This window comes from Parasteatoda tepidariorum, chromosome 2, assembly GCF_043381705.1.
Source record: "Parasteatoda tepidariorum isolate YZ-2023 chromosome 2, CAS_Ptep_4.0, whole genome shotgun sequence".
Lineage (NCBI taxonomy): Eukaryota > Metazoa > Arthropoda > Arachnida > Araneae > Theridiidae > Parasteatoda > Parasteatoda tepidariorum.
Genome location: NC_092205.1, coordinates 98,029,967 through 98,051,183, shown reverse-complemented (window position 1 = coordinate 98,051,183; position 21,217 = coordinate 98,029,967). Strand labels below are relative to the sequence as shown.

Below are 21,217 nucleotides of genomic sequence, written 5' to 3'. Positions count from 1 at the left end.
GTTAAGCACCCTAAAGGTTGTTATTATTATTATTTTGCTGAATATCATAAGAAATGGTGGAGGTTTAATAGAGATAAACAAAATTGACCAACTTAATTATTGGGGTATCCTTACAAAATTTGTCTCAGTACCTTTTTGAGAAAAATTATACATTGCCTGATTTTAAAGAAGAACTTGAGGAGCTAATAATAAACTTGAAACAAAATTACTACAAACTACTTACGTTAAAGATTCTAAAAGTAACTCATTTTAGGTGTTTTGAAAAAATTAGTTTTTAGATTTTCTCTGTAGGTTATTTTACCTCAGCAATACGATACGCATGATTTTCAACGCATGATAAAGACTTGATGAATCTCTATTTATTAGTGTCTGACTATTTTTGACTAGACTTCTTCTAATTTCAGGAGGTTGTCGCAGTGTCAGTTTCAACTGATCCAAAAGTCCCTCAAAGTCAAGCAGGTGAGCAGCCTCTGTCTCCTATAACTACTGCAATTGTAGATAGTGAATTACTTAGTACTACTATTCCTCAACCTTGGGAAATACTCCCTGACAATTCATCTCAAAGTGATATCTCCCGAGTTGAACAGCAGAGTGATTCATCTTCAGTTTCCCCTACAACTGATAATGAAGACAAAGAAAATGTAGATGATCCAGTACAGAATGAAACTAAACAATCAAACAAACTAAAATATAGCTACAAAGGAGGTGTGTGTGTGTGTGATTCTTTCGATGCTAATTATCCTTTGCAATTTGAAATCATATGTTTATAAACCATGTGTTTCATTATAGATCGATGGAGGCCTGTAAATAAAGAGGGAAATAAACGATATGATAGGGATTTTCTTCTTCAATTACAATGCCAGCCATCGTCCTTAGCAAAACCCCAGAACTTGCCAAACCTAGATGCCATTAAAGACAAAGTATATTGTTTATTTTGTTTTGTTCTAGTGTTATTTTTCAACTAAAGTATCTGAAATATTTTTGTTGTGTGAGGGCATGAATTTTAGAGAAAGAATCGCAATATCATTGCATTATATTTTTAAACATCATCAAATTTGTGTGTATCCTATTCTGTAAAGTTTTAAATAGCCAAATCATGCCAGACTAAGAACAATATATTTGGTAAATTCGTTAATTGTAACTTTTTGTAAAAATATGCCAACTTTTACAAAATTAGGGAATACTGAAATATTAAAAACTGCTTAAATGCTTACATTTGAATTCCTATAATAAACACATGAAGTGTAATCAATGTATGTATTTTCAATGTTTTAAACACCATTTATTTATAATCACCTTTTAAATCCGTAATTCAAACGCACCTTTTGTTTGATTGTTTTAAACTAAATTTCAGTTTCCCCGCCTATCGTAAAAAATTTCACCGACGCAAGACTTATTTCGTTCTACTTTTTGAGAAGAAAAATATTTACTCTTGGTGGATTTATTACATTTTGGGGGAAACACCTCAAACATCACGTCTGATCTCTAATTCTTCAGTTGATGCAGAAACTTGAGTTGAGAAAAGTTGTGTTGATGTCAGTTGAGAAAATGGTAGCAGAAACTGAAGATGAGCAAAATGATACCGATATTTGGAACCCTTGAAAGATTCAGAAACTTTCTGTATTCACACTTAGAAAAAAGTCGAAAATTTATTTTTGTGTTGAAAAGAAAAGAAAGTGTTCAAACTAAAATTTCTCCACATTTTATATAAATAAATGTGTTTACTTGTCTTTCTTTTGCACAATAAATATTTTTCCATTAAGAACATGATTTCTTTACTACGTATCGTAAATTTATTAATTTTTAAGTCCATAACTTCTTTATTACTTATCATTCGTTGTAGTTATATGTTCACTCGTATTCAATATTTTCCCGTATCTATCGTTCACTTAATGGTCCCATGAGAAACGATCCCGCGAAGTTCTACTGTTAATTATTGCAACTTTGCATACATGTTCAATTGTTATTTTCAATCCCATACACGGCTTAAATTTGGTTCTAAGCACTCTTGCATCGAGGTTGTAATACTTTAGTTCTTTACATACTACTTTTTTTTCAGTTTTGTTTGAGTTATAAAATTGAGTATAGAAATAATTCTTCCGCACTTTAGAAAGATCGATTTCCTAGAATGGACGAAAACAATCCTAAAACCATTGATCAAATGCCGCCTGTTGAAGTTCGATGGCCGGTGTATAATGGCAAAGGTATGAAATTTATTCGTGATTTGATCCATTTCATTATTTGTGTCAAGATGTTTTTTTTATTTTTGCACGTGCATGAAATACTAAATGTGTACTTTAAATGCGTTGCTTAATTATTTTCAATAGCTTTCTCGTTCTGATGTTGTTTTAAAATAATATAATTAGACCACAAAAAAGTGTAAGCGTATCCGATGTTGTTTCATAACCATGTGGGGGCCACTGTTATCAAAATTTAAAGTTATGGCCCGACAAAGCAATGCCTGCTAAAAGAATTGTTATGCTTTATTATTTTTCAAAATAATGTTTTCGTTCAAAAGCTGCTTGCACAACAACGCATATCCAGTAATCCCCACTTTTAATTTAGAAAACTATTTTATTAAAATTTATTTTTGTTTCAGCTTTTTAAGGCTAATTTAAAAATAAATAAATAAGTAAATTATTAAACTCTACCATTTAGAAACAAATCTTTTGAAGAAAATTTTATTAGGTAATATGATCGGGAGATTTCCGTATCGTGATCGGTTGCAATTATAATGTTAATTGCCATTGTTAATTATTTATTATTTTTGACGTAAAATGTTAGTAATAAACTATTTTAATTATTTTTAAATATTTTGTATTTTTGCTAGTGAAATTGCTGATTTACACTTATTTTGTTTAACAATTTTCTTATTTAATCACAAATAAAATATTTTAGTAAGATCTGGAATTTTGATTGGTTATGTAATGTGTCTCCTCAGTAAAATGTATCATGATCAGCTGTAATATGTTAATAAAAATGTATTTTTGCATGTTTCTAGGTAATTCTATCAGATTTAAAAGATATTTATAGAAATTTTTTCTGTAATATTTAATATCATTATAAACAAAATTTAATCAGTTCAAACCCAACTTTTTTTTTAATGCAAGTTTTTTTTTTCAAATTTTAAAAAAAATCTTTTTAAAGAAAAATCTGTAATTTTGTTGTCTATTGTCTGTATAAATACTTAAATAGTATATCGTTGCTTAATGTTTTCAATTTTGATTTATAATAAATGTGAGTATGAAAAACGTGATTCTAGTATTTTCTTTACCTGGTTATAGATAAATATCTTTCATTTGATCCTTTTAATTTGTGACCCAAGTGAATATGTTAGAAAGACATGTTTTCAATGAGTAATTGAGTAATGTATCATGAATATTTTAAACAGATAGTATTCAGTATTCATTTTTGTCATGGCTGAAAAAAATTAAATTCAGTTAGTTTATATATTATGGAATTTATTAGATAGTTAATTTGAAAATAGATAACTTACTAAATTAATTAGTTTTATTTATAAAAATATCCTACTTCAAAAATAAAAATTAAAACTTGGAGAAGGTGGAGTAAGAAAGGATTTATAATAATAAAACCCAAATTCTAGTTATTTAGAAATAATTTATTCAACTGATGTTAAAGAGTGCAGTTAAGTTTGAAGCATATTTAAAGTAAATATTTACGTTCTTTATATCAGAGTTAAATAACACTTCGAAGTGTATTTTTCGATTTGAAAAATATATTGAAATTTCATATGATATTGATTCATAGAACGTTTTAAACAAGAAAATAAGACTATTTTATAAAGATAATCAAGTTTTTAAGATTTATATTAGAGCACGTAAGTCTAATTTCTTGATTGTAGTTATGTTGACATATTATAATTCTACTCCTTCTTTTTGTGTATTGACAATATTTTAATTTATTGGGAGTTAATAATTTTCTGTATTTTAACTTAATAGTGTTGAATTGAATAAATATATTTAAAGCATTTAGGAGAGAAAATAAGCATGATCTCTTTAATAAGTTGTGCTTTTTGTGAAAATAATTCTAATAACGATGCTATGAGCCTGTATATTTTACATATAGGTATGTTTTAAAAAGAGAATATGATATTAAATATCGAGAATATCGATATTTGATATTAAATCTCTATCTAAAATTTATGTATATACAAAAAAAATTTCACTCGCTAAAGGTAAGGCATATTTCCAAAGAAATGTTAAGCCAGTTTGTGGTACTATAACGTGTCAAAAGTTATCCTTCATTTTTGCGTAATGAATTAACTTCATGGCCTTTCCCCTAACAAATTAATTTTGGGAATTCAATGAGATTTTCCTACAATTGAATTCCCCGAGATTGAATCACACATACGTCAACTTTGTAGCAGATCCTTCTTGCAGAAAGGTTTTCTTTTGAAAAGAAAAACATTTTACTTTTCTTTTCGACAGAAATTTACACGTAATCATGCATTTAGATAATCACTTTTTGATGCACTCAATTTATGCCGATAATATCGTAAGTCGATGTTATTTTTCGATTGTATTTTCGCAAGTTATTGATTTTCATGTTGATTTTAAATATCCCGATCTATTTCAAACAATATGGAAAATTCGAATCATGCATTTGGGTATTTACTTTTTAAGGCAATGATTCTATGGAATTTTTGGCAGTTATTGCTATTGATTTTTCCATAGTTTTAAATCCGGTATTTTTTATACGATATTATTTATTACAACAACCTAATCTCTAAGCGAAACATACATTTAAGGAGTCCGATTCACGCAATTTTGTAATTGTATTTTTGATTTCCAGACAATTTTTCATTCCTCAAATTCGTTCTACATTTCTTTCATTCATTAATAGTATTTTATTCTTTGTACTTACACATTTTCCGACAGCTCTTCGGAATTTTTTAGACTTATACTTAAACATTTCCATAGCGACCATTGTTAAATTCTTGACATTTTATCTTTTCAGGAAAGAGAGGCGGTTATTTTTTATACGATATTATTTATTACAACAACTAAATCTCGTAATGAAAGAATTTTTGGCAATTACTACTATGGATTTCATGATTTTTAATTTTCCTTATTGGGATAATTATTAACAAAATACGAAGAAAATAATTTGTGCAAATTTCGAGAATGTCACCCATGATATTAGAATAAAAAATTATTCCATGTTCAAATAAAAAAAAATCTACTTTTTTGTTTATTTATTTATTTAATTTTTTTTTTGTAAATGCGCTTCTGTTGTTTTAAATTAGTAACATCCACACCCTTGTGCAAATTAATTGAAACAAACTCAATAAATTCAGAAAACTAAGAGAAAATGCTATTTTATTTAAATTTATGGAAACTCAAAAATTTTTAGTACATAATATGATCTCTACGACACTTTATTAACATTTGGACACGATTCGGCATGGATTCCACTAATTTTTTACAGTTCAATAATATTTGTGTCCTTGTACCACACATGAATTAACGCCGTGATTAGCCTCTCCATAGTTATACAGTCCATATTTAATAGGCTATTCTTGCATATGGCCCAGAGATTCTCAATTGGGTTGATATCTGGAGAGTTCCCTGAATGTCTCAATCTGATTCTCAGACATGAATTTCTTGACAATTTTGGACGTATGGCAGGAAGCTAAATCCTGTTGAAAAATTCCTGTTCCATCAGGGTATCGTTTCTTCAACTCTGGAACAACTTTTTTTTACCCAGAATAGTAATGTACTGCTCAGAGCGCATCATACCGTCAATAGGCTGCAAAGGTCCAACCCCATTGTAACCGAAACAACCCCAAAACATCTTTAAAAAACACGAAAAAAAAAGTTTGTTTCAATTAATTTGCACAAGGGTGTATGCTTGTTATTAAAAGTATCCTGTAGAAAGATACTAGTGCTAGAGTCTTGTTGATGTTACTTCATGATTTTGTTTGATACTTGGTAGTTATTGATGGTAATTGTACTTTTGATTGCTAGTCAATTTTTCATTTTTTTACTTTGTTCTAGACATTTTGTTTCATTCATTAATAGTATTTTATTCTTTGTATCTACACATTTTCTGACAATTCTTCTGAATTTGTCTCTATATTTAAACATTCTTTCAACTGTGGCGATTATTAAATTCTTAAGATTTTATCTTTTCAGGAAAGAGAGGCAGCAAGGGTAAAAAAAAAAAGACTGAATATAACAAGAAAAGTAATTATGGTGGAGAAATGGATGCTTTCCTTGATGAGGGAGAGGTAAATTTCACTATTTGGATCTAGTCTTAAATTGGGATAAATCACTTTGCTACAAATATTTATCGCACTAATTTTATTGTAAGTACAATTGTTCATTCATACGACATTGCAAACAACTGATATTGTTAAATTAACAATATTCAAATAGACAAGCTAGTAGAATAATAGAAACTACTTCTTAATCACATTTTTAATTTTTATGAGACTTAATTTTTCCAAAATGACTTTTTGTAGTTTAAATTTTTATGTGATCTAAACGCATGCCCCGGAAGGATTACAGCTAATGTTCTGCAACAAAACTTGGTAATTAAAACTGTTTGAAAAATAAATGTAAGCAAATAGTACTTGTTAAAGTATTACCATTTTTTAAACAACGAATAAATTTGATTTCAAAAGCTAAATTATCTCAAAAAGGAACCATAATTAATAAAATATCAAATTATAAATACTTACGTAAACGAAATAAATTATATTAAGTGCACATCAGACTGCATTAAGAGGTACTGAACTGAGCCCTTTCTGCTTTAAGAAGAATATATTGCTTGATAGTGCAGTGTTTAATTCTTTAGGTACCAGTTTTAGACATTTAAAAAACTTTTTATATTGGCTGATTATCAAGAAATTCTAAAGGTGTAAATATAAATGAAATAGATCAACTTAATTATTGGGTTATCCTTACAATATCTATTTTAGTAAGTAACGGCTTTTGAATAGGTAATACATTGCCTGATTTAAATTACGTAGGTGGATTTGAGGTAAAGAAGTAGAACTTGCGTACCTTAAAGATTCAAATTTATGTGACTCTATTTTGGATGTTTCTAAAATAATTTTAAAGCATAAATAGTTGTGTCAATAGACAAAGCATAATTTTCATAAAATTAAAGAAGGTAGATGCTAATGAATTTAAGTTAATCACATTTAAAGTGCTTTTTAAATTGGTATGCACTGGGTTAAGTTTAAATCAAACCTTTTTTTTAAAAAAAAAAACAAAAAATAAATTAGTTATTTACTTTTAAATATTTTTCATGATAAAATTTTCTATTCATACAAGCTGTTCCACTTAAACTGTTAAAGAAAAAATATTAGATTCACTAATAATATTTTTAAGTAATATTTTTCTTATTTATTTAATGCTGCAACATCTGAATAAGGATTTCAGATTGTCATGTTAACATAAATGATAAATTAATTCATTTTTAATTTTCTTGCAGTTAGTACTAAAATATACCTTTACTTATACTTATTTAGATAATAACGTGTCTGCATGAAGACTTGGTGTAGAGAATCTCAATTTATTAGTATCTGACCATTTTTGACTAGACTTCTTCTAATTTCAGGAGGTTGTCGCAGTGACAGTTTCAACTGCTCCAGTAGTCCCTCAAAGTCAAGCAGGTGAGCAGCCTCTGTCTCCTATATCTCCTGCAATTGTAGATAGTGAATTACTTAGTACTATTATTCCTCAACCTGGGAAAATACTCTCTGACAATTCATCTCAGAGTGATATCTCCCAAGTTGAACAGTTGAACAGATTCATCTTCAGTTTCACCTACAACTGAAAATGAAGACATAGAAAATCTCTCCAGCACAGAATAAAATAAAACAATTAAACAAACTAAAATACAACGACAAAGAAGGTGTGAGTGTGTGTGGTGTGTGCGTGCGTGCGTGAGTGCAATTCTTTTGATACTAATTATCCTTTGCAATTTGTAATCATTTGTTTATAAACTATGTTTGTTTTTTGTTTTTTATTTTTTTATAGATCAATGGAGACCTGTAAATAAAGAGAGAAAGAAACAATACGATAGGGATTTTCTTCTTCAATTACAATGCGCGCCTCTGTCCTTAGTTAAACCTCAGAAATTGCCAAACCTAAATATCATTAAGGACAAAGTAATTATTCTGTATATTGTACATACTAAAATACCTTTAATATTTTTCTTGCATAAGCGTAGAGATTTTAGGGAATTTCAATATCATTACAATATGTTTTATAGCATCAAAATTGTTCTAATTCTTTACTGCAATGTTTTAAACAGTCAGTCTAGACAGTCGTTTTATTATTTTTTGTTAAGTAAATAAACCTGAATTTATTTTTGAAGTGATGTTATATTTTAATAATTTCGACATTGTTTCCATTAGTTTAAAGACTCAGTTTTTTTAATAAAGATAATATTTTTATGGATATTATGATGCTGAGAAAGAATAAGATATGTTGTAAAGGGTTGAATTTAACTTTCATTGTCCGAATTGAAAGTGTTGAACATCTCTTTAGCAATTATGCATAAGGTGGTTATAAACTAAAATAAGATGTTATGAGCTTTTGTTTCTCAGAAACATTTTAATTATGGTTATACAGGGTAATTCAAAATGAATATAGCAATTACAAACGGCTACAACTATTCAATGAAGAAAAATTTTTCGATAAAATTTACACAGAATGTAAAAGGAACTTCAAAATTTTGTATTCATGCAATACAGATTTTCTATGTGACCTCCTTTGCCTCACGGTCAACCTTTAGGCAGTAATCCATTACACGCTGAAGCATTTGTGCAGTCACAGGTGCAAGAACATTACAAATGCGTTGTTACAGTTCTGCAATTGTGTTGATACTGGGCCGTGAGGGCTCAGGGGATAGAGCCTTCACCTTCCAATTAGGTGAACCGGGTCCGAATCCCAGCGACGGCTATTCGATATGAATTCCTCATCCAGCTAGTACCGAGCACAGTGCTGACGTGAAATATCCTCAGTGTTTGACGGATCATGGGTTAGAGTCCCCTTGCCGCTAGGCCAACCGTGGAAGGTTCTCGTGATCTTCCTCTCCATGCAACGCAAATGCGCGTTAGTTCCACCAAAAAGTCCTCCAAGAAGGCAAATTTATCCCAATACTTGATCCAGGAGTCTTCTGGATTGGGTTCAAAATTACAAGGCTACCGAGTTGAACATTAGTAGTCGTGAACCCTAAAATTGGCTCAACAACGGTAATAGTAATAAAATAAATATAAAATTGTTTTGGGGTTAAGCCATGAGGGGTCAGGAGATAGAGCCTCAGTGGTAAACGGATCATGGGTTAGAGTCCCCTTGCTGTCAAGCTAACTGTGTGAGTTTTTTGTGATTTTCCTCTCCATGTAACTTAAATGCGGGTTAGTTCCATCAAAAAGTCCTCCAGTGAGGCAAATTTCTCCCAATACTCGGTCCATCAGGTCCCTTGTCTGCTGGATTGGGTTCAAAATTTCAAGGTTACGGAGTTGAGCATTAGTAGCCGTAAACTCAAAAAATTGGGAAGGTATGTTTAACGACGGTTATAAAATAAGAATAAAATTGTTATGAGCATGGGAAGCACATGGGGTCTTTCACATAACCCCATAAATAGAAATTGCAGTGTGTCAAGTTCAGAGATCCTGGTGACCAAGAGCAAAAGATATCGTCGGCATCTCCACTTCGACTGATCTAATGGTTTGGAAGATGTTGATTCAAAAATGTGCTAACCATTGTACCCCAGCATGAAGGGGCTCCATCTTGCTGCAAGATGTAATCTGTAGAATCAGTATCTAGCGGTGTCATTATCCCTACCTTAAGCATGTCAAGATAAATATTTGACGTAACACTCACAGAAGAAAAAAGGATCGTGCAATTTACACTATGAAATAGCGCAGAAGCTCATAACTTTCGCTGAGTCACGTTCATGTTCAATTACAGTGGAAGGCTTCTCCGTCTCCCATATTCGAATCGTTATATTCATTTTGAGTCACCCTGTACTTGATTGACAAAACATGTCAGAATGTAATTGATAGGTTTATTTTGTGATCGTTTTTTTAAAAATATATATAACTTTTAAAAATATTTCAGAACTCTTACAATTCAGGGAGATTTAGAATGTATTTACATTTTATTTATTTTTAATTCTTATAGCTACTTTTCGTTTTCTGAATTAGGTATCTAAGACCATTAATTTATAAAAACCTTGTATTTAGATTTCTTTCGAGTTTAGTAGAATGTATGGTCAAGTCAACTTACACACATTGCTTCCAGAACATAAAGAAAGTTTGAACTTGTTTGTAAATTTGATTTTGCAAATATAACTAAAAGAATTTTATTTTAGTGGCAATAACTTAGCCATTTTAAAAATAACCAAATTTAGTCTTAGCTCTAATGAAAGTCAGTTATTTATATTGTATTATCTGTAAAAGTTATTTCTTATAAAATCTTAATACACTGTTGTAGACTTTTACAAAATACCTTGTTTGTTTTCTTACCAAATCTGATATTTGTCACGCATTTCATTTATTAAAAAATGGCATTTCATAACAATATTAAAGAATGTGTACATGAAAAATTCCTTTTTGTAGCAAAAATGTGGTTTGGATTAAATATTTTTCTAGACACGTCAGTGGATGGGGAATACTTTTGAAATGTATTAATAAATACACAGCGCGCCCATCCTGAATAACTTTTGATCTAATGGTCATATCTTCACGCTACTCAATCTTATTGGTTCAAGGGGGTGACCTCAAACATGCAAATTACTAAGTGCAGACGATAGTTTAAGTTACGAAATCAGATACAAAATGCTATTTTCTCTGGATAAACATACCTTTTTGAGACGGATTTGGATCCCTAAAATATAGGGGGTTGCTGCAATCTGGGAAATATGGTCCCAATAGTTTGGTCAGGAGCGCGCTCCAAACTTTGGATCCCTCAATGTTAATTTCACTTTTTGAGTATTTCGTTATACCTCAAAAACTTTTTAAGCAAATTGAAAACTTTTACAAAATTCGTTCATCCAAAGACAAATGCAAGCAAAAAATTACTTTTAGTAAATATTTACTGTTTTTTTTTTATTAATAACCGAAAAAATTTTGAATTGTAAGGTATACAATCTTTTAAATCATTTTAAAGAATATAATTTTGCATTGCAAAATACAAAGTGTGAGCGAAATTGGCAGAATAATTCCTGAGAAATTGAATTTTAATAAAGTTTGATGCTTAAAATATTTCCATTGATTTATTCCATAATTTATTTTCAATTTCAATTTACAGGATATTATTTACCTCTTAATAAATAATCTGCTGTCTCAAATCACCCCCAGTGATCTTCATTTTGTTTTCTTTTCTTGTGCTTGCTTTAAATCATTTTTCAATGAGTTTAATTATTTTAATATGAAGTTAAAATACAACAAAAATAGTATGTGCCCCAAAACATTATTTACTATCATTAATAAGAATTTTCCTCCATATGTTGCTTTTACTTAATGTGGGGAAAAATGAATTAGAAAACAAATTATACTAGAACAACGATAGAAAGTAATTTGTCCAAGTTCCCCTCTGTGTATACTTTAAGAGTATCAGCATCGGTAAATATTTAAATTTAATCTATATCAATTATGAAACACTTAGCGTTTTATCCTTGCATCTAAGCTTCTCATTTTTTTTTTGCTTTTAAAGCTTCTCATATTAAGTGTATCTACAATCTAATTTATTTACGCAATTTGCATTGAGAAATATCATTTGAAAATCTTTGCTTTCATCAGTTTCGGATTGTTTACAAAGTAATAGTTATGAGGTAGATGTTTACATTATAAAAAGTTAAGGCATATTCTTTTTTTAATATTTTTTATTTATTTCATAGCCTCACATACATAGGTTGGACATACTAGAGCGAACGCCTGTACTATCTACCTATCAGTTTTTGCCGACTTTTGCTCGGAGTGGTGTACTTGAGGTACGTTAAAATATACTTTATGTACATATGTCCCATAATTTGTGTGGCACATTAGAAATGCTGTATTGACAATCAATTGACATGTTTAACAAATGTTGACTATCTTCTTTTATGGCACAATCTAGAAACTTAGAGATAAATAAGATAAATAAATAAAATAAATAAGATAAATAAATAAGATAAATAAATAAGATAAAAGATACAATAAGAGACTCTAAATCAGGAAGACCTGAAATCCAGAGCTATATGAATCGCAAGAACTATTCAACTTAGTTAAAATGAATTATTTTAAGAAGCAAAAAGTTACTTATGTGTTCAAAAATAATCTTGTTATAAATAAGTGGTTTAGGGATAATTTCCATTTTAACATATTAATACAGGGCCGGGATAGCCTTGGCTGGTAGGACGTTAAGCCCTTGTCCGAGAGGTCGTGAGTTCGATTTCTACTGGCTGAAGATTTCCTGTGTTTAAAGTGGTGGCTGGTGCTCGCTAAATTTGCTGGGGTCGCACACAAAGCCCTCCAAGTTCCCATAACAAATAAATACTTCTGGGAGTACTGGATCGGAGATTGATCGTGCTCTGGTTCAGATCAAAACTACTATCTTCGGATGGATGGTGTATGAATGCGCCTTCCCTAAAAAATAGGATGTGACGTATGTGTGTTGTCTCCGGGATATTTCCCTGGGAGACATCATCCTCAGGGATATATTCAGGGATGTTCAAAATGATACCGATGAAGCAGAATCACAATCAGTTCCAACATTTTGGAGCCTTTGAAACATTAAGAAACTTTCTGTATTCACACTGATTTGCAGGAAAAAGTCGAAAATTTATTGTCTGCGTTGAAAAGAAAAGAAAGTGTTCAAACCAAAATTTCTCAGTGTCTTAAAAAATAAATGTATTAACTCGACTTTCTTTGCACAATAAATATTTTTCCATTAACACTAGATTGCCTAAGGAAGTCATTTTGACTGCTTTTAATTTCAATTAGAAAAACAATGATGTCTATAATGACACAATTTCTTTGAATTTTGTGACATTTTGTGCAACATATAATTTTTTTATTGTTAAATATTTACTAATAACTTGTTAAATAACTGTAAATAATATAAAAAAAGTTAAAAATTAATTTTAAACAAATTTATTTACGCATTCACAATCCTGTCACTTTGACTGCTTTTAGGCAATATAGGTATATACTAATTTTCCGTCTTTCTAGTGTTAAGTACATAATTTCTTCACTTAAAATTGCTCATACGTATTGTAAATTTATTAATTTTCAAGTCCATAACTTCTTTATTACTTATCATTCGTTATAGTTATATGTTGACTCGCATTCAATATTTTCCCGTGTCTATCTTTCACTTAATAGTCTCATGAGAAACGATTCCTCGAAGTTCTTAGTTAATTGTCTAATTGCGACTTTCCATACAGGTTGAACTGTTATTTTAAAACTCATACTTCTTCAATTTATGTGATTCTAAGCATTCCTGCATTGAGGTGGTAATACTTTAATTCTTAACATAATATTTTTTTTTAGTTTTGTTTGAGTTATGAAATTAAGTATAGAAATAATTCTTCCGCACTTTAGGTGGATTGGCTTCCTAGAAAGGACGAAAAGAATCCTAAAGCTATCAAACTAACTCAAAAAGATGCTGAACCTGAAACATACGAGGAACAAGAGGATTTGCAGAGCATACCCTTCCAAAGAAGAGTACCTCATGACCGAGACAGAATTAAAAATTCTGGTGCGCAACTTTTTGTTAAAATTACTTGATGCATTACATTTTGAACTATGCATATCTTATCCATAATTCTGATTTATTTTATTTACATTTTCTTATTATATATGAATTTTGCTAGCTATGTTTCATTGTTTGTTCTAGTTTAATGCAGGAATTTGTAACGTTGCTACGTACAACGCGGGGGGAGGGGACGGAACTCCAAAAATAATTTTTGATCTTCCAATGATCGTATTTTCACGTATTAAGACTCAATCTTAATGGTCTGATAACCTAACAGCTAATCTGTCAATCTCATGACTGGCAGAACTGGAGTTATAGTATTGACACCACAATATTTCTTCCATTCCCTTGTATACATAAAGAATTTCCAGAGTCCGGTTCTCTCCAATGCTCATTAACTTATGAAAAGCCGAGCTCCTATGCCTAATTAAATATTTTTTTTTTTTACGTTTTTGAAAAATGCTAGTTGTAAATGGTTAAGAAAACCATTTAGTTTTCTACTCATGGTTAACCATATTTTTTGTAAATGGTTTCAAAATCATAAAAGGAAAGAAATGTTCTTTACCCTAAACTTTACGGTTAATCGGATGGACAGACAGCTGCCAGTTATTTTACCGTAAATTTAGAATGAAAATTTTAACAGTGTGTGACACCTAACAAAACTTTATTTGAATATATGTTACGGCGAAACACCGAAATCTGGAGAATGTCGTTATTCACCAGTGAATGTCAACATTCACGTAGTCGCTTGGTGTATGTCCGAAATATTTGCTAAATACCCTTATTTCTGACTCTCACCGGTGAATGTCAACAATCACATAATCGCTTTGGTGAATGTCCGAAATATTTGTTATATCCAATTTTATATTAATTTATTCGTTAATATCATTATATTTATTTGATATATTTATATTTATTCTATATTTTAATACTTACTGACGATAGATTAGAAGAAACATCAGTGTTTGGAATATCGGGCAAATATATACTGGCAATGGCACTTGACCTTAAAAAAACATCAGTGTAGGGTATACCGGGAAACTGTATACCGGGCAGTGGCACTTAACCTTAAAAAAAAACATCGGTGTAGGGCAGGGATGGCAAACCAATGGCACGTGACACAATATTTTGGGCACGCCACCGATCACAATTGTTATTGCACTATGAATTGTTAATACACTATGAAGCATATGTAACAATTAAATTAAAATTCACATAAAACAAACAAAATAATAAACAATTATTAATAAAGAAATTAACAATTAATTCTAAAAAAACAATTAATAACCATAAAAATCTAATTATAAATAACTAGCAAAAAAAATTAACAGTCCTACTTAAACTAACTTCTTACGACCTAATATAAGTTATTTGTCATCTAATCTGGAGCAACAGAAGTCACACTGATGATGAATTACGCGTATAACTGAGACATTGCAAAATGTTTTTTTTTTCAATGTAAATAAAGAATTTTGAGTTGATAGTATTCAGTATTATTATTTTCCCAATAATCACGAAGTCAAAATTATTTGACGGCACGCCTATGACCTCATTAAACAATTTTCTAGAAAAATGGCACGTTGGTGTATAAAGGTTCGTCACCCCTGGTGTAGGGTATACCGGGCAAATGTATACCGGGCAGTGGCATTTAACCTTAAAAAAACATCAGTGTAGGGTTAAAATATCGAATAAATGTAATTATATCCACGAATAAATTCATATCAAATCGAATGTAATAAATATTTCGGGCATTCACCAAAGCATATCTGTGATTGTCGACATACACCGGTGAGGGTCCGAATGTGCAAGAATGTAATGAAATATTCGATCTTTCACCGACGTATTTGGTGTTTGTCGACATTCATTGGTGACAGTCAACAATCCCCGATTTCGGTCTTTCGCCGTGACATATACATATCTTTCATACATAATATCGTACATATATTTAGTTATAGTTTTTGACTGATTTGAGTTATTGACCCACTATCAGTCTAGGTTCAGTCGGTCCAGTTAACTTGGTCTAGGAGAACAGTGGAAAGTTTGAACCCCTTGAAGTTAAATATACTTTTATGTGTATTCCGCCATATTTCGAATAAGTGAATAAAAAAAATTACACTATTATAAAATCTCTTTATAAAAGAAAATTCTATGCAGAAATAATTTTTAATAAATACTTAGTATTATTTACTGTTTTATTTAATAATAGTTAAAGAAATCTTGTAAAGCATACGATTTTTTAATTATTTTTTTTTTTCGTTTTAAAGAGGAAAATTTAGCTTGAAAAAATATACAAAAGCCAAGAGAATAGTTTCTGAGTTATCAAATTTTAAAAAAAAGTTGTACACTTAAACTTTGATTTCACAAGAATTCGTACAAATGTAGTCTTTTGTTACATAAAATTACGTTTTATTAAATAATGAAAAAATTTGTATACCACACAATGCAAAATTTTTTCAATTCTTATTAAATGAAATAAAAAAAAATTATTCAAATTATTTTTTGCGTAGAATTATTTTTTGGATAATTGAATTTTATAATTATATGTTTACATTTCTTATTTTGCTTAAAAAGTTTTCGAGGTAAGGCGAAATAGCAAAAAGGAAGTATTAACATGTAAGGGGTTCAAACTTTATTTACCGTTCACCTGATCAAACTATTGCGATACATGCAATGTTAGAAATTTTTTGGGAAAAATGGTTACATAGCAATTTATTGATAAGTTATTTTGCCATATTCTAACAAAACAGTTAAATGACCATAAATAGGATGGTAATCAATCTGTTAACTGTGAGCAAACACAGCTAATACGATTAAACAACCAGGATTTTATCACACCACCTAAGCTCACCTAATAAAGACACTTAGTTCCGTTCAACTGCGTACATATTATAGCCGAGAGGACTAATCTGGCAGTCTCATGACTGATAGAACTGGGGTTCGAATCTCAGCGTTGACACCACAACATTTCCTCTATTATTTTCAATATATGAAGAGTTTCTAATTTCCTGAACTCTCCAATGCCCATTACCTAACGAAAAGTTTAACTCCGATGTCCAGTTAACTTTCGTTTTTATGGTTATGAAACTATGCTAGTGGTAAATGGTTTAAAAACCGTTAAGGTAAAACATGTTTTTTTACCGTAAACTTTACGGTTAATCGGGTGGACAAACTGCTGCCGGTTATTTTATCATAATTTCGGAATGAAAATTCTGACAGTGTTGGATAATGTAATACTCATAAAATATAATAATAAAACTTGCTGAATTGTTGGAATGGGCAGACTAATGAAATATAACTCCGTGAAGTATGCTTTATTTTACATTTCGAATCAAGAAAATAATAAAATAATCTTTCTCTCGATATTTTTACTTCATGTAAGTATCTTTTCAAAAGCAATGGTGTTCTATTAATAAGACTATTTAAATCAATGGAGTAAATATGTAAATGTTAATGATTGTGTCTTTTTTTCTTCAAAATTAAGTCATTGCACTTAACCTATTTGTTTTTCTTCGAAAAAAGTTTTTAATTAAATAATACTTAAAATGACTTTAAATCTGTTCCTTATTTCGCTACTTTCTCTTCAAGCTCCTTGTAAGATGGTAACATGTGAAGATGGGTGGACGTCTTCTACAAACAGCAGTTATAGTCTTGTTGATCCTAATAAATTAAAACTAACTAAGGTATGTTTGTTTTACCAATTGTATATTACTTATTTTACTATTTAAATTGTAATAGTTTTAGTTTAACTACCATGATGTTCTTGTCTAAATTGTGGACAAATTTCGTTTTTTCTTCTTCTTCATTTTGGGGAATCTTTTTAGATTTAAGTTTACGTCTGTTTGAGAGCAGAAATAATATTTATACATACAATTTTTAAAACAAGACGATAAATAAAGAAAAAAATCATTTTAAATTTAATTAATATGTCTTCTCATCACGGTTAAAAAAAATAGTTTTTTTTTAATTTTTTTATTAATATTGCTTTATTTAACGACTAATGCATTTAATGATTATTTGTCATATAATTAAAATTCATTACAGATTCAAATGAGATAAAGTAAAAATATTATACTGTCGGAAAGCTTAAAAACTTTAATTTTGTTTTTTAAAGCCTAGTGATGTCGACAGCATAAAGCTTGGACCAGAAAGAGCAATGCAAAGTTCAGGTGGAGATGAAACTGGTGGTAGAGTAGGTCCTTCTAAACCTGATAAGGCTGCAGGTTGCATTCTGATTTATTTTCTTGATACTGTTATTTTATTTGAATTATGAAAATTTCTCTTTCATTTAAACTTTCTTTTAGAGCAAAATTGAAGACCTGTTACCATTTTTAATCTTTAATTAATTCATACATAATTTAAAATGCTTATTGATAGACGATGTTTCCTTTTTGAACAAAGCAATTGGAGAATTCTATACTGGATAGGAGGGTCATTTTTATTTGATACGCCATTTCTGATAAGTTCTCTTTAACCCTGAACCCCATTTTAATTAATTAGAATAATTGAATTTCTCAGAACCTAGTTCTAATCGCTTTTCTCAACACCTCTGAATCAGTCTTCACTAAAATCTAATCACTTTTTCTACCTTTTTTGTTACTTTCAATATAAATAGTGCGAGATCGTTTTTAATATAAAGATATCGAGAGAAGTTATTTTTCTTTACATTATATAAATAATTAGTCATTATTTAGAAGAAAGAAAATGAAAATAAATTTCTGAACCACTTAAAATCACAATACATTTCAAACAAATTTAACATTCCGGAAAAAAATTTAAAATATATCTCATGTTAAGTTCATAAATTAAAATGACCCTTTCCGCAAGTCAAATTCCAACTCTGTAGTTGCATTTCCGCGGTTTGTTAAATTGCCTGCATAATATTATTTACAGCAATAGATAAAAATTTTCTTGATAATCAAACGTTAAATCCCCCCTCCTCATTAGACTCGTTGAACTTTTTTACAAATCTTCGTAAACTCTAGTTTCTAAGCTTTAATAGTTTTTCGAGCAGCAAAACAAAATTTTACGCTAAGTATAACACACAAAAAGCGGCGGTAGCCTTCGAGATAGTTAATATAGAGAGAAATTATTTTTATATGTTCTAAAGATAACCAATCTCTTGGATGGTCTATGAATTTCTGTGAAGTCTTTTTTTTCTTATAATAATAAAATGTGGTTAAATTTAAACATTGAGTTGGAAGTAGGTACTTTTTGTTTATCTTTTTAAAAAATGTATACTTCATTTTAAATAAATAGTAGTTAGCGTGATTTAATAACCATTTTTCTAAACTTTACTTTTCTTCTTTTTCTTTTAGCTGAAAACACTGAAATATCTGAAGTGGGCTTGATGTCTTCTTTAAAAAATAAAAGTACCTGTAGCAGTGTTGATCCTAATAAATTAAATTTGACTAAGGTTTGCTTGTTTCGTTTATAGTATATTAATTGCTTTATTAATCAAGTTGTAAGATTTTATTTTCAACTTATTATGTGTAAACTACTTGTCTGAATTGCAGGCAATCTTCATCTCTTTTTTTTCTGCTTTACTTGTGAAAAAGAATTATTGTTCATCGTGATTAGCGAAAAGCATATTCAAGGACAAGATTAGCCTTTAAATATTCTCTCTGATCAAATTCTTTAGACTAAGAAGCATTCCCTTTTTATGCATTTTCTTTTTCGAAAAATATTTTATGTAATATTGTGATCTAGTTCAAAATGATCTGAACATAGTTTTCAAAAGTGAACAAAATTATTATGGTACTTTCTTCTGCCTTAAAAAAATGTGATTTATACACACACATTTTATGACAACGATTTATACTTCTAATTCTAATTTGTCATATAATTCAAATTCATTACAGACTCAAGTGAGATAAAACAAAAATATTACATTATCGGAAAGCTTAAAAACTTTAATTTTGTTTCTTAAAGCCCAGTGATGCCGACAGCATAAAGCTTGGACCAGAAAAAGCGACGCTAAGTTTGAGTGGAGATGAAATTGGTGGTAGTGCAGGACCTTCTAAACCTGAGAAGGCAGCAGGTTGCATTCTAATTTATTTTCTTGATATTGCTGTTTTATTTGAACTATGAAAATTTCTCATTTATTTAAACTTCCTTTTAAAGCAAAATTGAAGACTTGTTAACGTCTTTAATCTTTAATTCCATTCTATATAATTTAAAATTCTTGTTTGATAGACAATGTTCCCTTTTGGAACAAAGCGATGGAAGAATTCTATATTGGATTGGAAAATCATTTTTATTTGATACATCATTTCTGACAAGCTCCCTTTAGCCCTGAAACAGTTCCGCTTTAATTGGTTAGAATAATTTGATTTCTAAAAGCCTAATTCACCTTTAAATCAGTCTTCATTAAAATCCAATAAATTTAAGCCTGAGCTTTTAACTTAAAGATGTCGCGAGAATATTTTTTTTTACATTAATGGATAAATATTTACTGAAACAAAAGAAAATAAGAATTAATTTCTGAACCACTTAAAATTGCAATAAATTTCGAGTAAACTAATGTTTTAAATAAGAAAAAACTCAAAAGTTCATAAATAAAATTGACCCTTTCCGCACATCAAATTTCAATGGCCTGCTTGATATTATTAACTGCAAGTTTAACAGTTAAAATTTTTAAGCTAATTAATGAATGTAAAAAAAAAAATTCAAACTCACTCTCTGAATTTTTTTCCCTGAATTTGCTACGCACTTTACTGAACTTTAATTTTCAAGTGTGATTTCAAAATTTTTTGCAGTGCCTTTTTATTTCCTTCTTTCTTTTTTAGCTCAAAAATCTAAAATGTCTGAAGTGGATTTGATATCTTCTACAAAAAGTAAAAGTGGTAATAGCAATGATGATCCCAATAAATTAAAACTGACTAAGGTATATTTCTTTCGTTTATTGTTCATTAGTTCCTTAACTAATCAAGTTGTAATAGTTTTTGTTCAACTCACAGTACATGACCTGTCGTCTAAATTGTGGGCTAACTTCACTTTTATTTTTCACTATACGGTAACTGTATCTGGTTTAAGGAACCCTCTGACCTGAGTAGAAATAACCCAGATGTGTACTGCATTTAAAAATAAAATGATAATTTAAGGTTAGATCATATTTCATTCATTGGGTTAGTCTGATTAATCTTCCTTGAAGAGATAAAATTGGCACCATACGACACAATTTAACTAAATAATAATATTATATATTATATACTATTAAATAAATTATAATGAAGCACAGTCCTCCCACAGTCGCTTTCTACATGACACAATCAACTCCAAGAGTCCCTTTTGAATACTATATTTTATAAATGCCAAGAAAAGGTTAAAAAAACCCACTGAAAATTGTCGAAAATCATATCTAAAATCCCCGACAAATTAGAAAAGGTCATATATGAATGTCCTTGCTGTAGAAGATGCTATTACTACTAACAGTGGCATAGTTTTAATGAATGTTCAAGGGGTTTATCGGCTGTGACCTTCTGATATATATATATATATATATA

General features: G+C 29.7%; 1 protein-coding gene across 1 annotated transcript in view; it reads left to right on the top strand.

The window, feature by feature from the left end:
- The window catches only part of LOC107441322 (eukaryotic translation initiation factor 4 gamma 3-like), a 49,352-nt gene that overhangs the window by 7,308 nt on the left and 20,827 nt on the right, over positions 1-21,217 (top strand). Inside the window, exons 3-15 of the mRNA XM_071177034.1 lie at positions 405-705; positions 790-920; positions 2,111-2,204; positions 6,156-6,250; positions 7,588-7,642; positions 8,010-8,140; positions 11,878-11,970; positions 13,562-13,718; positions 17,301-17,395; positions 17,827-17,935; positions 19,031-19,128; positions 19,644-19,752; positions 20,501-20,598. Of these exons, the coding sequence (XP_071033135.1) occupies positions 405-705; positions 790-920; positions 2,111-2,204; positions 6,156-6,250; positions 7,588-7,642; positions 8,010-8,140; positions 11,878-11,970; positions 13,562-13,718; positions 17,301-17,395; positions 17,827-17,935; positions 19,031-19,128; positions 19,644-19,752; positions 20,501-20,598 (1,566 nt within the window). The remainder of the gene's footprint in view (positions 1-404; positions 706-789; positions 921-2,110; positions 2,205-6,155; positions 6,251-7,587; positions 7,643-8,009; positions 8,141-11,877; positions 11,971-13,561; positions 13,719-17,300; positions 17,396-17,826; positions 17,936-19,030; positions 19,129-19,643; positions 19,753-20,500; positions 20,599-21,217) is intronic.